Raw genomic sequence first — 24,452 nt, forward strand, 5'->3', positions numbered from 1 at the left:
ATTTTCCTCCATGCTATAACTTATTCATTCTCACTGTTCAAACTCTATACCCAGGAATATTGCATTACTTCTTCTAACAGTACCATTTTAAGTATAGTCTTTTACTATGTGGGGATAAAAATCATTTTTATTGATATCAATTAAATCACACAATCTCTTATCTACAGATCTTTATACTGTACTCTGTTATTCTATTGTGCTATAAGCACAATGGAAATCAATGCCAGCTTCAACATGAAGACACAATAAGTATTCACATTCGGTGACTTATTTTTTTGGTTAAACACTTTCTCCAGTGCTCTCTATCAGAATACAACCTCTTGTGCAGGGCAGCCATATGCCACCTGTGCAGCCATGGTTAGGATGCCATGCCCTTGATTTAAAACTCTGGTCTTACCATCTTGAAATTTTTAGCAAATTTTGAAGAAGGGAAACACATTTTTGTTTTCAGAGGACATCACAGATTATGGTACCAGCCCTGCCCCTAGGAGTGATACACATTAAATCACAGTACAACTTGGTCTTTTTTTTTACTTTTTCTTAGAGTCAGTAAGGAATTACAAGACAGCAGGAAGAGAAACACCAAATGTCTGTATTACAGAAGTAATACGAGGAAAGAGAGCCAAAAAGCAAAGCTACGTGCGCAAATTACCTCCTATCTTCATTTAATGATTATTTATTGAGTCCTTACTATGGACCATGTATTATTCTAGTTACTGAGATTACAGCAAGGAACAATCCATAGTCATAGACTTAATGAAACTTCCATTCTTAGGAGGAAATGTGTCTGTAATAGGTGGTAGGTAGCAAAAGGGAGTTTTTAGGACAAGGACTTAACATATCCCCTTTTTCTGGTATTGTCTACCTTTCATGATGAGAAAAAAATAAGAACTTTGATTATTACAACTATTATTACTGAACATGTATTTGATTATTGTCTATTCTTCTCACCAGGTCTTGGCATTTTCTTTTTTGGATTTTTGGACCATGAATCAACATGAGTTATCCTCTCTGTTCTTTACAATGCATGGTTTTAAAAAAGACAATATCTATAACTGGCATTTTGAGAGCAATTATATAATACTCCTTTTTCCCTCTTCATTCTGTGCTCCCTCTTTTACCTCAATTTAATAATATATGAATTGAGTTCCCATCAGGCCAGTTCATTTAGATAGGAGCATTGATTATTTGGATCTGGATTAATATCACTGGTTATTAATAAGGAACAAGCAGCAAAACTGTGGGAGAAAAGCAAGGGTTATTATAAGTATAGACCAATTCTAGAAAACTGTCCCTTATTAAAAAGGACAAATGTTCCCGAGTCTTACAAAGTTGTTGTTACTCTTACAGGAAATACCGTGTGTGGGATGTCACCTTGAACAGTATCACCTGGCACTCTGATGCAGGCAGTTGACACATAGAGCTGACTGGATGAATGCATAAACAAATGATGAATGACTGAGGTCATCAACAGCTTTCCATTAGAGAGTTTAAACTTCCCCATCTCCTACTGCTAGCACCAATTTTCAAATATGGGTTAGATAAACAAGTTATTATTATTATTTTTTTAGCTAGAAAAGGACACTTGTCCAAACACAAGTAACTTTCATATAACTAAATTCCTGTTACATTAAGTGTAGCTGCTTAAAAATAGAATATCTCTTAGAAATAATGCAGAATGTTGAAAAGTAAGCATAATTATTCAGACTGAAGTATGGATCTATGAGCTTATGTCCCTTAAGGAGTAAAAATCAATCAGGTGCTCATCACAATTTGGAATCATGAGAAGACACAAAGTACAGATCAATATATTAATGTACAAGGATCGAAATGCGGCCTGACTGGAAAGGAAAAGTCAACTGTTAAAATGTCCTTAAAACAGAGGATGTTTTCAACACATTCACCCTAGGATTATATAAAATTAAAATTCAACCTGGTAACAAGTTGGCAAAATAAATACTGCTACTTCAGATTCTCCAGATGCATATTGTTTGCAATTCATAGAATCATAGTATTTTAAAACATTTTAAGAGTTAAACTAGTATATCTTCCTACTTGAAACACCTGAAATTTTCCACATGTAGACATGCACCTTTAATCAAGAAGAAATTACTAGCGTATTTTTCTGATTAGCATTAAAAGGAGTTTGACTCCAATATATTTTTATATTTAACCATTCTCATTGTGAAGGGATCCTACCATAGGTTTGTGCAAAAAGTCACATATTTTAATACCTTTATCATCGTTTTTTGTGGATGAAAAACACATTTCTTACATATCTTATATTTGAATGCTCTTCAACTATCTCTCAGCATTTTCTTCTTGGGACTAAAGAGTTTCTGTTTGCTTAAAATTTCAGAAAAGTGCCCTAACTCTTTAGACATCTGTTATTTAACTTTAGTAATTAATATTAGCCTCAGCAGAGGGTTCAAAACTATTAATATTTATCTAGAGTCTGTATTTTTCATAGTCAATACAGTTGATTTCTTTGCATTATTTCCATAAATCCCCAAGTAAATTTCTATCAAAAGAGAAGTAATGATGCATCTCAATGTGATTTTTATTGGGCATTTAGAATGTTAAGATTTTGGTTTTAAGAAACTCTTTCAAAGTAAGAAAATTTTTAACTTTCCTTAGAACTACTGTGTTTGCTAAATGTACAGAAATTATCTTAAATATGAACATTTTTTGCATCATAAATATACCTCTTACCTGTGCTGCTGGATATGTTAACATCAATACTGATATCTGATATTCCTCCTCCCTTCAGAGATGCCACGCAAGTGTACGTCCCAAAATCCGTGAATTTTAAATCAATGATATCCAAATTGGTCGTTCCCGGGGAGACATCTGGATCAGTCTGTGTAATAACCATCCGCTCAGAACTTCTTAAGGGACGGCCATTTTTAAACCAACTAAATGTTAACTCCTCAGAAGGAACAGCTTCTACTTGGCAAGATATTTTCACCTCACGCCCAATCTGGATGTTGTCATCTTTGTGATAGGGATCTGGTGTGATCCAAAATCGTCCTTTTTTTAATGCTAAAAACATAAAAATTCGTAGTTATTAGTGTTACTTTTATAAATTTTAAGAAATCATTCACTAGGTAATCATCTTTGGTCTGCAGTAAAAAAAGAATGCATTTATGCTTCTTTGCTAGTTTCAAGTAGTGTATGTGTCAATAAACTTCATAGCAGTAATTCAGAAATATTCTAAAGACCCACGTCACTATAGAGTCTGAACACAGATTTTTATACATTGAGTAATATTTTTAGTGATATTAAAAAATGTTTTAATTATTTCCAATATGTAAAAATTGTTGGCACTGAATTTTGAAAATGATACAATTTGTTAATTTAAAATCATAAACTATTAAAGTTAAAAGAAATAATGTAACCCATGATGCTCAATTCTTTACCTATGTCAAACTGTAATTATAACATAATTTTAAAAAACCTCAAAAACTGCACAAATTTCACATTAAAGGATAAGATACTCATCTAAGGCTGCATCTACATGCTGACCAAAACTCCTTTGGTAAGAGTGAGTCAGCTCCCATCCATAAGGCATTTTCATATATATAAATACCCAGAATTGAACGAGAATATTTTTTCCAAATATTTGGTTTGACTGCTCTATTCCACCATACATAGATGCTTCCAGTCGAAACTGTTTGCTGACTGTCTAATGCAGATGGCCAAAAGAACCCCTTAGCAGATGGTTTGGAAAACATACTCCGTTTGTGTTCTAACAGCAGTGTTTTCTGGGTTTGAGGTCAGTGCTGCTCTCACAGGCTGGGTCAGTAGTGATGGCTACCAGAGGCTGCTGGGAAAGCATCTGTTGGCTTCCCAAGGCCTTGAGTTCTGAACTTTAAATGATACCATGGAACTGGATGGAAATGTTAGCTCTTTTTAAGGTGATTCATTTATACATATATTTTTCTCTTTCCCAACATGATACCTATTACCTTCCCCCATAATATTATCATTCTTACATGATGAAATACAGCAAATGTGAAGACACATGTTTAGAATAAAATACTGATGATTTGCTTTTACCATTAAACCTAAATATATAATGACAAGCAAAAAAGTGACATCAATTTAGAGAACCTATAGATACTGGAGGCCTTCTAACTGCATTCTGGCTACAAGTATTGAATTTAACCTGATTAATCTTAGGGAAATAAAGGTCACAAGGCACCATGAAAATATCTAGAACCTTGTAGGAAAGCTTTAGAGATTTATGTGTTCTTTTTTTAATTGGAGATATTTTTTGCTTTTAATTTTCATTACTCTTTAGCCACAAATAATTGTATCTACTTTTTTGTTTATATCTTAGTGCGGATAGGTAAATGGATATGGTAAATATTGTCTTTTTTATTAAAAGACATATTTATAAGAATAATACTTTTGTCAGCACTATAATATTTAAATGAAAATTTCCTTTCATTTGATAAGAATTTTCCTTATTCTGCTTCTATAGGAAGATGATAAACCGAAATAAAAACTATAACAGATAATTTAAAAATCTGATAACTAAAATATCTATACATTAATTAATAGCTTCATATGATATATATTAAGATGTAGTTCATTCCAAAGTTATATCTTGGTTGCCATAAATAAACACAACAAAATCACATTGAAAAATACAATACAATGATAATTTAATAACTAGCATTAATATACTAGGCAGTATTGTATTCTGGTTCTCTGCATAATACACATTTAAAGCAAAAACTGACTTTTAGAAAACAACTAACTCTTGAGACAAATTAGACTACACTACTAAATGAGTCAAAAAACACTGGTAAAAAGTCAAGAAATCATGACTATCGAAAATTATCTACATTATAAGTTACAGACTGTTTTATTCATGGAAAATAACTTTTAATGCACTCCGAACCATTCTGGACATTGGCTACCAGGTACTCGACGCTACTTTGTGGCAGAAACGTGCATTTACAGACCCTCGTATTATTTAGTATAATTTTGGAACCAAGTAACGTATTATAATGATATTTGGACTTATATGAATTGGGTGACATCGAGGAATGTATATTTGCAAAAAACCAATATTTTATTGTTTATAATTTTGTACAGTATGATAAGTTTTGTAACGCTCCCCAATATGCATTGCAGGCTGATTAGTGCATGTTTGACATGTCTGTATAGAGGTCTATCTGGAGCTCATCTTCACTGCTACTTGTGTCATGAGACTCATTCGTGGTTGGACGCTTTGCCATTGTTCTAATAAAAAATATGAATAAATGCCTGGGTGGGGGCCTCCCCGGTGGCTCAGCAGTTGAGCGCTGGGTTGCGAAGCTACCCGCAGCCTCTGTGGCGCCGGTTCGATCCCCGGCTGCTCCCTGGCCACCGAAGGAGGGTCCCACATGGCGCGCAGACCTCTCCTGCCTCCCGCTGTTCCCCTCTGCAGTGTACTTTGGTCCTTCTGCCTGCTCTGCTCCCCGCTCTGGCTCTGGTGAATTCTCTCACCCTCCCGCGCTTCTAACTGTACCCAGTGCTTGTATAAATAAATAAAATAAATAAATAAAAATAAATCTTTAAAAAAAAATGCATGGGTGGAAAATTTCTAATTGTTATTACTAACTGACAAGATGATATTTACCAAAATAGCTTTCACCAAACAATTTATTCACTAAGAATCACTTTTCCGATTTTCTCCTCATTAGATCTATGTGCACTGCTCGAAGCTTCAAACCAAAATGAGCTCAGCTTTGAAAATCTTTTCCTCCAGATGTAGACTTGTTTATTTGTAATTATATATCTCACTATACAGTGCGCGCTATGTTCGAAAACTGACCTTTCTTCTACAAACTCCCCTTATCGCTCTTTTCAAGTGGCGTCGCAAAGTGCTCGGAAGGGTGTGAGCACGCATCTCACGTTCTCGTCCGACACAAAACCCGCTGACATTTCTTGTATATATCTTAGTAATTTTACGATATTTTGATTTAATTTCTTGTGCCATTTCAAGATAAAACTTCAGGGAAACATGCATGTCTCAAAAAGTTGCGTTGAAATAACTCAATTCCCCGTAATCACTAATAAATTGCAATGTCCCCTGAGAGGGGACAGCGGAGTGCAAAGGGTTAAAATCCAAAGTAGGTCCTTCCTGGTGGCCTAAGGCTTAAGTCTCAGTGCTATCATCACTACAGCCTGAGTATGATCCCCAGCCAGTGAGCTAACCCACATCTGGCCCTGCATGCAGACCTCTCCTGTCTTGTCTGTTGCTCTCCAGTGTATTTCAATATATTTACCTTCTGCTCTCCACTCTGTCCCTGGTGAACCCTCTCACCCCCTGCCTATACCCCAGTTCTTTTACACAAAAATAAATAAAATCCAAAGTAAAAATATTTAAAATTATAAACCTAATAATTAATGCTTAAATATGACCTATCTTTACTATTTGACAGAAAGCAGTGCATTTTTTTTTTTAAGAAATAGCTCACTGCCAACAATATTTGTTGATCTCAGTAACAGACAATTTTATAAATTGGTCAAAGTCAATTACATTAGTCTTCTTATGACACAGATTCTAAAGAGGGAAAAGGGACAAGTTTATAAAGTGAATTCTAGTTTAGGAAATCAGAGTAAGTAGCATGGATTATTTTACCAGAAAGCATTTCTTTGAGTTTGTTTTATGTTCCTTCATCTAAAAAAAATCTGGCTTTGCATATAAAACAGAAAAGTTCGAAGGTGAAAAAAAGCATGTGTATGTTTGTGTAACCATTTAAGTGACAAGGGGGAGTTAAATTTATTTGATATTCTAACTTTCTTTGACTGCTGAGAAAATTAAGAGCATAGCCCTGTAAACTAGGCACAGGTACATTAAGAACTTGAAAGTTAATTCTAATTTTTCATTTCCATGTGGCCCAAAGTGGGCTATCTAATTTTTATGGGTCAAGTGCATCATTTATAAAAATAGGTGGTGATAGTATTAGGCTCCCTCTGAGACCCATTGTGAGAAACAGCTTATTAGCAGTAGTGTAGAGCTTTGAAAATATAAAGTGTTTAATATAGTTAATCAACTGGGAAGCAGGTTCCTTCGTTTATAATTAAACACTCTCTTTTTCAGTGAACAATTTATAGTAGTTCATGCAATGTTAATTTAAAGTCATTTCCTGCTACCAGTTAAGATTTCAAATGCTTAAAATCAATCTCCGATTAGTACCAGAGTATAACAGGAGTCCAATAGACATAACAAGACTCTCTAGAACTAAAGAAACTCTATGTAAAAAGAGAATAGAAATCCCTTTCCACAAATGCAATTGTTTAGCCTGAATGTTGAAAATCCCCTAACACTAGCCTGAGAGAACATTAGATTTAGCTTAATGTATCATAAATTGTGATGGATGAACCTCAAAAGGTACTTGTTTAGACTGGCAATGCATGCAAAACACTGGCATCAAGCTGATCCTCAGTTCTGGATAATCAGTTTAGAAACACTGCAATATAATACCATAGCCTCTGCTACCCCTGTAATATTGTGAGAACTGAATGCAAACTTGACCCACATTCGTTTTTGACAGGCTCCTCTGGAGGACATTCAAATTGTACTTTCCTAAGTCCCTCTACTCTGAGAGATTTACAAAGATGCTGTGTGAACAGAATGAAACTTGTGTATAAAAAGCAAGACCACTGCAAAAATCGGGGAGCACTTACAGCGAGCCTTTCCCTAGAGATAAAAGTGGATTTTTGCCTATGAATGTTTATAGTTATGAGGAAGACTTCCATTTTTATTTAAAATGAGATTACTTCTTGAATTTATCCTTTAAAAAGAGACCGCAGGATTTGGAGAAGTGTAGTCCTCTTCAAAATTACAAGACTGGTGCAGATAAAGAAAAAAGAAGGCTCTGGAATTGTATCTTACCTGTAACTATAGAATTAAAGTTACAAAATAGGCCGATCTTTTGTCAAAAGTTCCATACTGCATACAACTCACAGTAGTTTCATAATGAAATACAATTTGTAGACAGAATAAAAAAATGACATTAAATTCATTTTAACATTTGACTAATGCATTTTAAAATGTTTTAAATTTTATGTGAAAGTATAAAAGGTAATTTCAGGTGTCAGTTTTTGAACTTCTCCTAAAACTCAGTATCAAAATGGTGATGAGACAGAGAATGCTCACTAACCCCCATTCCAAGAAGATAAATTAGGTAAAAATCTCCAATTATCCCACAACATGTAATGTCAGTAGGATTCTGGGCAACATGAAAAACTGGCAAAATGTTGCTGAGAGGAATGGTTCTAGAAATCATTAACAGAGTAATCAGATAAATAAAAATTGATTTTCTCTTCATTTATTCTGCTAAAGAGAATAAAAATAATTGAGTGGAAAAAAGGAAGTCTTTGCCAGTCCCACTAAATGCCAATTGAATAAACAGTGGGAAATACATTACATTAGCAGGAGGATTTAAGAGTTAGCAAACAATACTAGATATAATCTGTCCTATTTTAATTAGATGCCTGTCTTTTGCCTCAAGTGGGCTGGGAAATGTGGACACATCTTATTGTTTTCATTGTCCCCAAATCCTGAAGCTAGATCCTTGTTCTAGTTTATATTTAATGACATATGTTGAGATTTAATTAAATTTGACATTTCTAAGCATTAATTTTACAGATGCAATGGCTCTTATTCAATCTGATATGTTCATATTAACTGTTTATCTTCAGTAGTCCTGTGTTCTAAGATGCCTGGTGGACAACAATGTAAAGAAAAGGGAAGAAATTTGGTGTCTTGTAGGATTCAGGGATTTTGTTGTGGAACCAGAGAACTTGATGAACAAACAGTATTAATACCAGGACCTATGTGAGGAGGATGATTCTGTCAAAAAAAATAAACAAGTTCAGGAGACTTCATTCTGTAACAGGGTGGTGGCCAGGAAAAAGGGGAGGTTCTAGGTTTCCTGCCCCACCCAAGGAAGGGTGGAGCTAAGCAGGGAGGAGAAGCCGGAGAGGAGACTGGAGAAGGAAGAATACAGGATGGAGAGCAAGAAGGAGATCTGGAGGAGGCACTAGGAGCAGAGAGACATGTGAAGAAGCTGTTCTTGCTTCTTGGTCCTAGACTGGTTGGAACAGATATGGGTAAGAGACCTGTCCCTACAGATCTTTATTGTCTTGTCTGTATTGCACACTAATTGTACGAAAGTTCTTTTCCATTAAAGATCTTAATATGTTTTGTCTTGATGCAGTGGATAACAGAATCTATTTAGAGGAGGCAGGTTTGGGGGTTCTGGGGTGCCCTTCTCCCAGCCCTGTAACAATTCCAACATGGCCACTTATTAGTTACATATCTTAGTGCCATAATGTGTGAGATACAATAGTCATCAAATGTGATATGTATTACTTACTCATCCTGCTTTGAAAAGAAGATTTGATTTCATGCAAAAGGGCTCACTTACATGTTGTAGAACCCAATTAATAATAATTTCTAAGGAATATGGGAGAAAGAAGAAACTGACATCTAAGCATACTTACATTATCTGAAATAGTATTTGTCAAAACATGTTTCAGAAAAAGAAGAACAGATCAAGTTTGGGAATTGACTATATGAGTGAAAGTTTGTTTTTCTGCAGAAATATTCAGATCTTTGAACAACATGCTAACATAGACATGCACTCCTAGAGGAACTGATCATATTTGGGAAACAAAAAATCAGGAAAACATTTTCATTTTTAAAGAAGTACCAAATGCACGGTGAAGTTATAAAATACATTTCAGATATATCCCAAAACCTATCTATACTAATGACAGTGTGACTCCTTTTCCAAATAACTAGAATATATATTTTCTACCAGTTTGTTCCTTTCTTATAAGTTCAATTTTGAAATACACAAATAGCATTAAAAAGGAATTAAATGCATTATCTCTGGTACAATTATTGATAAAAAAAATATTAAGATGTTTCTCAGTTGCTTGAGGAAGTAATAAATTTATTTGTATCTTATGTTGTAAAAAGTATTTAAGGTGTTATTATAACAAGTATTAAAGCTTCTAGAAGATGGATAAGAGTTTAAAGGTCTTTTTTCTCTTATGTGCTATTAAGTTTTCCTATACTCACTTCCCTTTACCTAATAACTCCAATTGCCTATCTGTAGTCTGAATAAAAGTTCATTACTAATACAAGAACAAAAGGAAATCATTATACCCATTTCCTAAAAGAAGTTTAAAATAGCACCCCTGATAATTTGAAAGTAGAATTAAGATGCTGAGAGAAGTTGGGGTTCTTTGTAATTGTGAACTAGCAACACTATATTTATTTTGTGAATTTACTCAAAGCTAATTACTACAGTTAATCATTCAAATTGTTTAAGCAAACTATGGTTGAATTTTAATTATCTTTTAAATGTCCTTGCTCAATAGAATGATATAAGTATATATAATACTTTGGATAGGAATAATGGTAAGAAAGTCTCTTTTAGGTGTGTGCATTTTTTTTTTGTGTGTGTAAGTCCATTTTTGAGCAGGGGCAGGTAAGGGCACTAATATGTTATTACTATCATCATTGTATGTTACCATTCTTATTACAGCCATACCTTAAGTAGATGAAAATAAATTATCAATGTTCATATATCATAAATAAAACAAATATTTTAAGAGTATAACTATTACATAAATAATATTTGATATAGTATGAAAGTTTAACACCATAAATGCTAAAAGCACAACTTATTAGCCTTATGATGTTAAAAACTTGTAGGTATTTTGAGCTCACCTATTAAATCTAACTTCATACGACCCGTTCAGTATGAGAAATGAAAACATGTACAGGATAAATTATAATTTTTGTTAGTTTTTAAACACTAGCAGTAGAAATGGCTCTAACATGAACTGCGACTTTTAACAGCCTGCACTTAACATAATTCTTTTGAAGTCTTTTAGAAAACAGTATGCCCCTAATATTTAAGGATTGATCACATAGCAGTGAAAACTGAATGAAGTAATAAGACTAACTCAAACTAAAAATCTTTCTTTACTTCTATTTTTTTGTCTCAAAATGGATTTTTCTCCTTTCTAAAATGACTCTGGGTGGCTAGCAAGGTGGTGGCAGTGTGAAGAAGCTGAGCTCAGCCCCTCCATACATCCACAACTAAATTGCAGCAGAAGTCAATAACCCTTGAAAGATAAATGGAAAGCTGAAGCACACACTAGGAGCAATGCTCCTGCAGAAAGAAGAAGGAAAAACTTTAATTGAACTGTTTGCCATGATACAGGGATAGTACACCCTTGTGCATCTACCCAAAGAACATAAAACCATCAACTCAAAAAACTATATGCTCTACTGTGTTTATTGTAGCATTATATACAATAGATAGGCTATATAAGCAACCCCAATAGAAGACTGGATCAAGAAAACATGGCCTGTCCACACTATGGAATACTATTCAGCCATAAGGAAAGATGAAATGCTGCCATTTACAGCAAAGTGGAAGGACTTTGAGGGCATTATGTGTACTAAATCAAATCAGAATGACAACAAATACTGGACATTTACACAGTGGAAAATTCAACAAATTAGAATACTTATAAAAACTACCAGACATTAATAAAAGAAGTGAGGTTTCTGAGGTTAAGAGCAGAAAGGGTGAAGGGGTCATTAGAGATGACAAGGGGTGGTGGTGCAGGGAAATGTAATTCTGTCCAACTGTCAACCTCTCTCTTTCCACACCTCAATGACTTATAGTTCAATTTCACTAACTCTAGCAAACTCACAACCACTCACTTCCATTCCTCTGCTCTCTCTGAGGATGCAAGCTTGGTCCTGATCTCAGGGATAACCTCATAAATCCAGTTCTACATGGACTATCACAGACCATCAATTTTCTCCTCTCCACCTCTCTTAAATTCTCCCTCACAACAAGGCTCTTCCCATGTTTCTACAAACATGATCAGAATATCCTCATTAATTAGAACAAAACAAAGCAGAAGCTAAATAGTATAGAAAATCTTCCCTCAACTTGTCTCCTGGAGCTACATTTTATTTATTCTCTTTTGCTCTCTTACTGTCAAAACATTAATATATAAACACTCACCTATAACCTATTTTAAGTTATTTTTGATTCCCACCAGTTACAGAAATTTAACAATCACCAGTGAGGACATGTTCCAAGAAGCGTTAGCTCAGTAGGCCCTCCTGCTGCATTTACTCTGTGTAACTCCTGACCTTCTGTTTCTCACTCCCAGACGGACTCTATTTCCATTTTCTTTGTCTGAATCTGGACTCCTCTTCATCACTTGCTTTTATCTCAGCAGAGATGACACCTTACTAAAAATTCTCTGGTCCTTTTTCTCTGAGTTACAGTTGTTGGTTTCTAATCACCTGTTGGGTGACTACAGGACATAGCACTTGAGAGCCAAATACGTGCTTCAATTAAAACTTCTATTACCACATTAAGGAATAGCTGCACCCCCCTCTTTCATTTAAGACACTTACTTTCATCTAATTTATCTTTTGCCCTTTGTTCTTCACTGTTTGTTACTGCCCCATATTTTCTATTGCCTTTGTGTTTATCTGGTATGGTATCATCTCCATGCTGTCACAAAAGCCTCCCAACATAATGTAATCTTTGTCATAATATTTTATCAATCCATGCTAAATCTAAAAGACTTTTGTTCTTATCTGTTAACCCTCTTTCACACAGTTGGGTTTTTTTTTAATAATTTTAATTTTTTTAGCGTATATTTAAAAAAATATTTACTAATTTATTTTATAGAAGAACTGGGGTATAGGTCAGAGGTGTGGGGGGTGGGAGAGTACACCAGAGACAAAGTGGGGAGTAGAACAGGCAGATCTACTGAAATACACTGCTGAGGGGAGCAGCAAGTGAGACAGGAGAGGTCTGCTGCACAATGTGGGTTAGCTCCCTGGCCGGAGATAGAACTCAGGCGATGGTGATGATAATGTTGAGACTTAACCCCTAGGCCACCAAGGAGGCCCCCAAATAATTTTATTTCCTAGACTCAGTTTCCTGAACACATAGATTTTTCACATCAGTATCTTCTTGATTTCACTGTTTTCCATCTGGTAAGCTGTCACTACACTTATATTTGTAATATGGAAGAACAAATAGTTTTAACAAAGATTAATATTTTTTATACAGTGGGGCTGTATCTGAAATTATTTCCATGTAGCGATTATACTGATTGCTGCTATCTAATCATTAACCTGAACATAGGTGGCCAATTTTATTGTTTTTATTTTAAGAACTTGTTTGACGTATTGATTTAATTCATCAAATTAATTACTTTAAAAGGCACTGACACATTATATAATATTATAATAAAATATTATATCATTTATTATTATTTATACCCACCATTTAAAATCTGTAGTTCCAACAATGACAGTGCAGTTTTTGTTTTATAGCTCTAGATAATTATCCTCATAGTAAATGAAACTACTTGCATGAACCTTTGAAAATCAACAGAAAAAATCATTATCCTATACCAACATAAAATACAGAAAAATAGGGGCCTCCCTGATGGCTAGGGGTTAAGCCTCAGCACTACCACTGCAATTGTCCACCGTGCCCATGGTGACAGCCTGAGTTTGATCCTTGGCCAGAGACTAACACACATGGCACAGCAGACCTCTCCTGTCTCACTGGCTGCTCCCCTTAGCAGTGTATTTCAGTAGATCTGTTTGTTCTGCTCCCCACTCTATCTCTGGTGAATCCTCTCACTCCATGCACCTCTGGCCTATATCCCAATTCTTCCACATAAAATAAATAAATTTAAAAAATCTTAAAAAAATAGAGAAAAATAATTTACAAACAAAATGATGCAGGGAAACTGATGTTTAGCCAATAAAATCTTTGTCAAGCAGATTAATCCTTCTTATATAAAAGGATGCCAGTTAAAGGTGGTGCCTGATAAATACCAGATGCTTTATGTGAATCACTCCTAAAAGTCAGCAGATACACTGCAGAATTTTTTCCTCCATTGAGTTATAACTAGCTATATGCCTTTTTGAAAAATACTTAATAAAAATGAAGTAAAAATATTAATACTCTCGTGGTAACGCTCTAGATATTTTGAAAAATTAAAAAAAATCTAAATTATGGAGTCATCTGAAATGTGTCATAGGTACTATTTTTCATTGATGTCCATAATTCCTTGTAATTTAAAATAAAAATGATACATTTTGTTACATTTCCCCACACACATATAATATTATAATATCTGAAATTTCAGGTAGAACAAATGAAAATATATAAATGGGGCTGTGGAAGTAATGTTGCATCCTATCAAAATAGGATATATTTCAGCTTATGTGTGAATGTGTGTGTATACATGTATGTATAACTATACACATAACTATGTATAAATATATATATACATAACTATATACACTACCAAATTATCATTGTTTCTTCTAACTATCTTTAATTACTGCTTCCCCTTTTTTCTTCCTATTTTGTCTCTAAACGTAACCTACAAGAGTAGTACATATTAGACCATATTCTTTGAACTAGGTACATTTATTTAGAGGTCCACGTAAAATATGAGAATTTTATGGAGCAATTATTCCAAAGACTGTCTCAATCCTCCTGAATCTAATCTTTTGACCTGAGTATAATATATCAGCCTGGAATACAGTGTTTCATTATATGGTAACAAAATATAATATTGATTAAAACATAGCTTCAGAAAAACATTTCCCTACCTGAAAACCTGCATAATTCTACTCACCTTTCTTTGTTATCAGATAAACATTTTTGCTTAACAATAAAGTGAAAAATCACCCAGTTAGGAAGTCAGAGAAATAATTTTGGATTCATAGAACTGTTTTTCACTGTAACTGAAAGCACATCATTTTAAGGGCACATCTTTAAGAGATTAAGCTTTTAAAAGATGTTTTCTCTAAAATGTATTTTAAATATGTGTATGTGTGTGTGTGTGTGTATACCTGATTTTTTTAGAAAACAAATTTTATCATAGTTCTGCATTTTCTTGAAAATTTAAAACCCTATTGTCATCAATTTACTCAACTGCATAGCTACGTACTAGGCATTTTCAGATAATACAGCTTCTTTATTTTCTTCACAAAATGGTTACAGACAGGTATATATTTTCAGTTTGTGTCAATTTCTTTTTGGTTTCTGCAACATTCTTTGAAAACTGTCAACTTTTACTTCTCACTGTCACCATAGTATAACAACTTTATTCCTCTCTAAGTTTGTTACTCTACCTCTTTTATGAAAGACACATATGCAGTGTGGTCTCTCTTTTCATTATTGTTATTTTTAAATTTTCTCTTGTATCTCAATTCTATTTGTGTTCTTTCAATTTAATATGGTTGCTATATATAATACATATAATATAAATTATATAATATATATAATATAATATATATTATATGTATTATATAATATGTATTATATTATACCATTTATAATATAACATATATGAATATATAATATGTATTATATATTAATGCATAGATATTATATACATTATACATACATATTAGGTGTATATATTATATGCATTATATGTATATATTACATACACACACATATGTTACTTTGCATTCCCTGCATAGTGGAATTTAACCTGATCCAGAGGCTGCTGCTCATTTATTTATACTTGTCACATTCTAAGTAGGATTTAAGAACTTCAATGTTAATATATTGCATCTTGCAATTAAAAACAACAACAATGCAATGATAAAAGCAAGTTAAGGAAAAAGTCAAAACCAAAAGTGAAGTTACTGTGAAAAATAAATACAAAACTCTTCTATAGATTTATTTGATAGAGGTATAAGTCAGAGATTACAAACTAAACAATCTAGTAGCCAAAATAATGAGGAAAACATGGCAACTTATAAAATTGATATTATCTGCAAAATATACGCACAATAGTGTGCAAGAGTAGTGCAACCATTCCTATTGTCATCAAAAAGAAAGATACAAGATAAATTAATGAGCAATATATTTCAACAGTTTCTTTCAACAAACAGGAAGAATTTTTGAAGTAAAAATTTGCTCAGTGTAGACTTAAAACATCAAGCCTGGGAGAATTCAGCAAAAAGGATTCTAATTGGAAGGCATGAGGCAATATGAAATGATATATCAATTTAGGGATGGATTTTAGAGAATTGAGGCCAGTGGTTTTTAATTAAAAGTAAGCATCAGAATCACAATATCTGAGCCACAGCCCTCAGTGATTCCATGTCAATTACTTCAGGGATCTGTATTTTCAGGCTGCACAAAGAATCTGATTCATGCCTCAGGATGAGAACCACTCACTAGAAGGAACAGATGAAAGACACATCCTACATGAACTTTTACATATTATTGATATTCCAATTTAAGATACTAAAAGATATTGAGCAGTAATAACTTTGAGATCATAACCCTGACAAACCACCCCAAGGCAACTAATCTATACTGACAGTTAACTACAGAGCCGTGTGCTTAAAAAGTCAGCAAGGCTCACACATCTCCCAAAAACCGGACGCTTAAAATGCACAGTTAAGTAGGAGCTTAGTTTAAATTAGCTCAGAGTTGATAAAACAATCTCTCTAGGATAGCAACATATAAAAGAAAATGTTCATACCAAATATTAAAAATATAAATCCAATTTTACAGGTTTGAATGTAAAAACTACAATCTATGTTCTTTTTATCCCTTCTCAAATTTGGGGGATATATTGTATTTTGACTTTTTGCCTTTTAAGGCAAAATCTCAGATAACTTCAATCATATTTTTTCTTAAAGAAAATAATCTTTCAAAAGTAAACTTAAAAAATAACGTTGACTACTCAGCACAGAGAACATATGACACTTTCATTCTAATTTATTCAAATATCCATGCTTTGATTTCCTATCTAGGTTGGACAACACCTCATAATCACTTAGGATATAGTTCTGTAGGCAGTCACTAATATTTGATGAGCCTTTGGCATGCATGAAGAAGGCTTTCTGAACCTCAACATGGTAACTAAATCTTCATTTGACACAAGTCTCTTTAATGTACGCTTCATAGTTTGTGGTTGTTCAAGTATTTTTTAGCCACAAAGAAGGCACAAGTTAGGATCATAAATGATTAAAAATTATGTTGCAAATGTGAGATTAATAGATTAAGAGGCACACTGACTACTTACTGACTGTCCAAATAACTAAGCCACACAATAAATTTTGATCTTGAGTCTGATTTCTGTTTGCTAAACAGATAATAATCTAAGCACTCATGAAATTTTATTACTCCAACCAACCATTTAGATGGCAGAATAGATAAGAATAAAATTGCTTTTAAAATATACCTTAATTCTGAACATTACTTGGGGTAGAAGCTAGCATATAGCAATATTGAAATGCAGGCAAATCAAACATGAAAAACACAAATAATTTCTGATATCAATACTTAAAATGTGGTAATGAAGTTTACAGACAAGGACAAATTGTCTATCCTTTTGCTCTTAGTTTTACTATGAAAACATTTACTGAATTCAAATATCAGTAATACTGCTGATAATAAGTAGTTTTACGCAGTGTTGACAAAAACGTGCTATCAAAGGTACTAAGTTACTTGGAGAAGATGTTGTTTTCTTCTAATTTCTATTTGCAGTCCAGCTAGAATTCTATAAAATAGAATGAAGGAAATACAGGAAAGTGAAGGGTAACACTTTGTCTAATTCGGTGAAACAGATACTGAGTATCAATTATGTAATTCTGGCATTTGATATCTGTTGCCCCATATAGGGAAGAAAACATGATTCTAAAGCAAAGTTAAATAAATATGCCGGAAACTAAAGTAGTAAAAATAATTTATATTGCACTTAATTTTAATTCAATGATGTCTAGTTGAAGAGATGTATATTCTATTTATATAACTACAAGTTTATGTGGAGTGCAGGATTAGATTAGTGTTCTTCCACAACGACTTTGGAAGAATTTCACTTCAATGGGAGAAAATTTCAGACAATTTTAAAATATTTTTCAAAAATAAATCTTGAGAGATATGGACCTTATTTCTATGTTATTTATTTTTCCTAGACTCCTGAACATATATTATTGAAATCTCCCTTTATTTTCTTGAAAGAAATAATATACAACATATTAATTGAAAAGTAGATTGCTCCACTTTGAATAAGTGGTCACCAACCATATGATGTCACTACATTGCAATAATCACAACAATCTATCTCTTCGTTAAATTCAATTACTCAAGGAAAGAAGGTAACACCAATAAGCATACCATGAAATAATGCTAGTTATGAGTAATACTGTTTATTATTCATGAATAGTAAAAATATGACTATTTAAAATCTGTTGTTCAGCAACACTTTGTGCTGAACAAAGTGTTTGTCCTCTCTTTGTATGTCTCATTTCTTTCAAAATCGGTTATTACATCCTCAAATTTCCATATGAGTAGGTCTCTCACAGTTTCAGTAAAAGTGGTGGTCTTACTTCATTGAGAAAAAGAGAAGGCATTGAGTATAAATGCTTGAAATATATTCCACATGGAGGTAAAGCTTCATTAAGACTTTACCTCTTTGATGTGCAAATCACGTAGTGTTTCGCCTATATTTCTTTCTACATATTTTATGGTTTCAGGTCTTATGTCTAGTTCTTTAATCCATTTTGAGTTGATTTTCGTGTATGGTGTGAGGTAGTGATCAAAGACATCTTTACAGACACATCACCCAAAGCAGTGATAGTGAAGGCAAAGATAAACAGCTGGGACTACATCAAATTAAAGAGCTTCTGCACAGCAAAAGAGACAATAACAAAAACAAAGAGAAACCCCACCGACTGGGAGAACATTTTTGCACCCAACACTAATGATAAAGGACTGATCACAAAAATCTGCAAAGAGCTGATGAGACTCAACAACAACAAAGAAAATAATCTAGTCAAAAAATGGGCAGAAGAGCTAAAAAGAAACTTCTCTGAAGAGGAAATGCAAATGGCCAACAGGCATATGAAAAAATGTTCAACATCACTTGTAATCAGGGAAATGCAGATCAAAACTACCATGAGATACCATCTTACACCAGTGAGAATGGCACATATTAAAAAAACTAGCAACAACAAATGTTGGCGAGGGTGTGGAGAAAAAGGAACTCTTCTGCACTGTTGGTGGGAGTGCAAACTGGTCCAACCACTATGGAGAGCTGTGTGGAGATTTCTGGACCTACTAAACATAGAGCTTCCATAGGATCCAGCAATTCCACTCCTAGGTATCTACCCAAAGGACACAGAAACATCAATTCCAAAGAACACCTGCACCCCTATGTTTATAGCAGCACTATTTACAATAGCTAAGCTTTGGAAACAACCCAAATGCCCAAAAATAGATGACTGGATCAAGAAGATGTGGTATATATATACCATGGAATATTACTCAGCATTCAAAAAAGATAAGCACATGCAATTTGCAGCAACATGGATGGCGCTGGAAGGGATCATGCTCAGCAAAATAAGCCAAAAAGAAAAAGAAAAATACTGGATGGTCTCACTCATAGCAGGAATCTAGAAAACTTAAATAAGGGACCAGGAAAATGAATAACTATAAGAAAGTGAAAATCAGAATCAACAAAAAACTATGAAACAGAGACACTTTTGGGGGGGTGGGGGGCAGGAGGGGAGGGATTGGGATCAGAAAGGGGGGGTTGCAATTGTATGGGGAATATAAAAATAAAATTTATTATTAAAAAAAATAAAATAAATAAATAAAAGAAAATTAAAAAAAAAAAAAAAAAAGACTTTACCTCTTCTCGCCCTTACCCTTTCCCTCTTGGTTGATCCCTCTCTCACATTCTACCACTAGTGTGCCTGGATCTTTGTCTTCAATGTTTCCTCTGACCAGTATCTCCCTTGATTTTCAACTTTTGCCTTGCCACTGATTCCCTAAATCAAGCTTTCACAAATGCCATTTTTTGTCTTCTGAAAAACAATCACGCCCTCATTCCTGATTTTCTTATTCACTGTCATTGCTTTCAAGTATTTCTTCATTTTGAAAGTTTTTATTTCCTAAAACCCAGTTGCTCCTACAATGTTTTGAAATCTGGGCTCTGTGTTTAACTTTTTCTGAAATTTATATTTAAACGGTTAGTGAGACTTTCATTTATAAAATCTGTTCTTTTTGCAGAGTACTAGTAGAATAGTATTGGTTTCTGGTTCTCATTTTACTTTGCAAACAATGTTTTCATTTAATTTTTTTTTTTCTGTCTTTGAAATGTACACATTTCTAAAGATTTATTTCCAGACCCTGTGTATTACATTGCCTTTACTCTGTAGATGATTAAATGAGAAACAGAAAACTTACAGGAATGAACTATGCAAGTATCAAACTAATAAAAAATATATATTTTCAACGCAAGTAATATTTTAAGTCTTATTTCATAAAAACTTTCATAAACAAAATATTTCTTTCACATAAATGCAATCTCTAAGTTTATGTATCATCTGTACACTTGATTTTGTTTTCCAGAGTCAGGAAAAGAAGCGAAGAATATGGACATATAATGCTTTTAGAAAAATTTTCAAAAACTATTGGAGTTTATTTCACAAGGAATATCATTGTCAGCTTATTTTTTTGAAATGATATGTTCCTTAAATAAATGTTTGAATTACACACAATGCTGTATTATATTAGCTGGTAAATACGAACAGTTCTTAAATCATCATTGGAAAAATACATATTCACTAACACATTATTTTCAGTGAACAGTGTGTGCAATTAAGACATAGCCAAATAGGAAGAAAGAACTAAATTTGTTGCTCAATTTAAATTTTTCATTATTTGATAATTGAGCCATTTGCCAATTATTGTTTCTGTGCTGTTGATCATTATAATGTGAAATTATGCTGTTAGCACCTGTACCATGTAAATATATCAGATTGCAAATCCTATCATATTCTATTGCATATTTATCTTCAAAATGAAGACAGGACAAAAGCTTCATTTAATAGTAAGAACTTAAAGAGAATCACATTTGGTGGAAAAATTAACTAAAATAAACTACTCAGTATTTTCTATTTCACATGCTCATGATGAGTGGGTTTTCTGGGTTCTGTCATCATTGTTCTTTGAATACTGAAATAAAAAGTCAGACTATATTGCTACAAATAATTAATTGATAATAATATATTGAATGATTTTTTTGTCAGGGTCACTTGTAGCTGGCTGGCCATCATTCCCAGAAAGAAAAATTAGAATAGTCTTTAAGAGTTCTTAAAAGTACTTTTTGAAAGCATCAGATATCAGATAAGGCAACCTGAACTTGAGGGGTCAAAATGCTAGAGAAGGAAAAATAAAGTGTGAGCTAATATTGTACTCTCACTTTTCTTTCAAGGCACTTTCCTGTATCAGGAAACTGAATAGCCAAGCAAAAAGCTCCACTAAATAGCCCAGATTACTGATGTGGAAGCTCTAAAAAACCATGTCTCAGGAGTGGGACAAATAAGAGACAGTGTGTTACCAATCCAATCCTGAATTTACTAAACTCCTGATTGAATAGAGTCAATAAAACAACACTCTATCTGTCTAGCAAACAAATAAGGAAAAGAAAAGAAAGACTATTCTGAGCTAATGTTTTACATAGAATAAGTGGTATTCAGTAGGAAAATAAGACTTACCAAGAGATAAGACAAAGGAAAACAGAAGTAAAACAATAGATCACAGATGGTAAAGAAGGTGAGGAGCTCTCAGGTAAAAATACTAATATAGTTGTGATTGAAATGCTTAATAAAGTTTGAAAAATCTGTGAAACAGTGAAAGATCTAACATTAAGTATAAATGAAATCAAAGGAGAGGAGAAAAAGAATGGAAAAAGAAAAGAGAAACCCACCCACTAAAACCCACATATTCAAGAAACTCATTGGAAAAACAAACAAGGAAAGTAACACCAAGAAAATCAAATCTAAGCACATAGTAGGAAAAATTATTAAACACCTATCATAAAGAGAAATTCTAAGAAAAGTACCCAGAAAAAAAAAAAAAAAACTACACAGAAATATATAATGAAAAACAATGTCTGAATGAAAATGAGAACTTTAAAAAATTAGTTCCATTTAGTAGGGGAGAAAAGGGAAAGTATATCTATTCCAGTTTCTAAGATTTCGTTTCTCAGATTCAAAAGACATATGGGAGGAAGGAAAAAGAGAACAGAATGATGAAAAATAGAGAGAACAAAATAGAAAAAATACAGCTGTGGTAGGTATAACCTTTTGTTCCCATGTCAATAATCAGATGCAGTGTAACTGATGTCTGATGTAAATATTAATATATTAGTTAAAACACAGAGTGGTAACATTAATTTAAAATATATTCAACTATATACTATCTATAAGAAACTGCCTTCAAATGTAATAATATGGTAAGATTAAAGGAAAAATAATAGAAAAGATTGATTACACAAACTTCACCCAAGGTAAGAGGAGGGGTTATATTTCAGAGATTTTTTTTTTTTTTCAGGAAAGGAGAAAATAGATGTACCAATGCACCCGTGCACCATCACCTCAGTCCCCAGTGCTCCTCCCTCCTCCCTCTGATCCCTCTCCCTTCTCCTCCCCTGCAGTATGTCTCTGATTTATAATTGTCTGTTTTTGCTTTGTTGTGTTTTGTACTGTTATTATTTTTTTACACTGATGTCCTATTGGGTTCCCCTATATTCCTGCTATAAGTGAAACCATCCGATATTTTTTTTTCCTTCTGGCTTATTTCACTGAGCATAATTCCTTCTAGTTCCATCCATGTTGCTGCAAGGGGGTGGAGGGAAGCAAATATTGTTTAAAAATGAACAATGATGTAAAAAATAAACATATATATAAAATAAATAAAATATTCTTATAAAAATAAAATAAAAAAGGAGGAAATAGATATTGATAAACTGCTTATATGTTAAATATGCAATGCATTGAACCAAAAATACCCAAGGAAATTTTCAAAAAAAATAAAGTTGGAACATGTGTACTACTAGATTTCAGTTTAGTATAATTTTAAAGAAATTGAGAAAAAGTAGTATTAACATTCGAACAATCAAACACCAATATTTCTGAATAATATAAGTTTTGAAAACCAATGTTACTTTAATAAAAAAAAGTTTTTAAAAAACCAAAAGCCAATACAACAGTATTAAAAAAGTAGATCAAAATATATTTGATAGTTGCATATAGAACAAAGACAACATTGCAATACAGTGGGGAGAAATGTTTAATTCTCTATTTGGAGAGTTAACTAGGTATTTAAATTGAAAGAAATACAACTAAAACCACATAAAAATAAATTTCAAAGGAATTGTTTCAATTAATGTAAGCAACACAATGAACTTTTTAGCAGAAACATGTAAGTATATTTTTATAATCTGAGGTTGGGAAAAAAATTCTAAAATTGAGCACTAAAAAACCCCGCTAACTTTAATGATTTTTGATGGTTTAGCTTTCGTAAAAGTTAAGAACTTTTATTTATTGTAAGGCAACATTAAAATTATGAGAATACAAGCCACAAAGAGAAAATATTTTCAATCATTCAGTATATGACAGAATAGAATATAGCAGGAACTCAACAAATAAAATAGAAAAATTATATAGCTTAAAATGGGGAAAGTAGGCCAAATACCTTAAAAGGTGATTGCCAAAGAAATTATCAAGCAAAAATAAACAAATGGAAATAAAAATAAAAAGCTTCTGCACAGAGAAAGAAACAATCATTAAAATGAAAAGACACCCACTAAATTAGAGAAAATATTTGCAACATAATTAATCCCACAAGGGGCTGATATTCAAGATCTAAAAAAGACTTATACATTTCAACAAAAAGCAAACAAATACCCCAATCAAAAATGAACAGAAGACCTAAATAGACACTGCGCCAAAGAAGATGTGCAGATGGCCAACCGGCACAAGAAAAAATGTTCATCATCAGTTATCATGAGGGAAATGCAAATTGAAACCATAATGAGATAAACACCCATGAGAGTGGCCCATGTTAAAAAGACCAGAAAATCAAGTATTGGTGAGGGTATGGAGAAAATGGAACCCTCATATATTGCTTATGATAATGTAGACTGGTCCATCTCTTATGAAAAATAATATGGAGATTTCTCAAAACATTAAATATACCATATGATCTAGCAATTCCACAATTAGCTTTTACTCAAATAATGCAAAAACACAAATTCAAAGGGATATATGCACTCCTATGTTCATTGCAGCGCTATTTACGACAGCCAAATTATGGAATGAACCTAAGTGTGGGCAATGAGTAGATTAGGAAGATGCACTATATAAACACAATGGAATACTACTTAGTATAAAGTAAACACTTGCCATTTGCAACAACATGGATGAAACTAGCGCAAAACAAATCAGATGAAGAAAAACAAACATCTGATGATGTCAAGTACAAGTGGAATATGGACAAGCAAAACAAATGGTGAGATAAAACTAAACCAATACTAAACCCTTAAAACTT

General features: G+C 33.1%; 1 protein-coding gene across 1 annotated transcript in view; it reads right to left on the reverse strand.

Annotated features, from left to right (window-relative positions):
* The window catches only part of MDGA2 (MAM domain containing glycosylphosphatidylinositol anchor 2), a 729,529-nt gene that overhangs the window by 161,422 nt on the left and 543,655 nt on the right, over positions 1–24,452 (reverse strand). The window contains 1 exon segment of the mRNA XM_054690202.1: positions 2,713–3,042. Coding sequence (XP_054546177.1) covers positions 2,713–3,042 — 330 coding nt within the window.

The sequence above is a fragment of the Talpa occidentalis genome, unplaced genomic scaffold (genome assembly GCF_014898055.3).
Source record: "Talpa occidentalis isolate TD23 unplaced genomic scaffold, MPIMG_talOcc4v2.1 talOcc4.11, whole genome shotgun sequence".
NCBI lineage: Eukaryota > Metazoa > Chordata > Mammalia > Eulipotyphla > Talpidae > Talpa > Talpa occidentalis.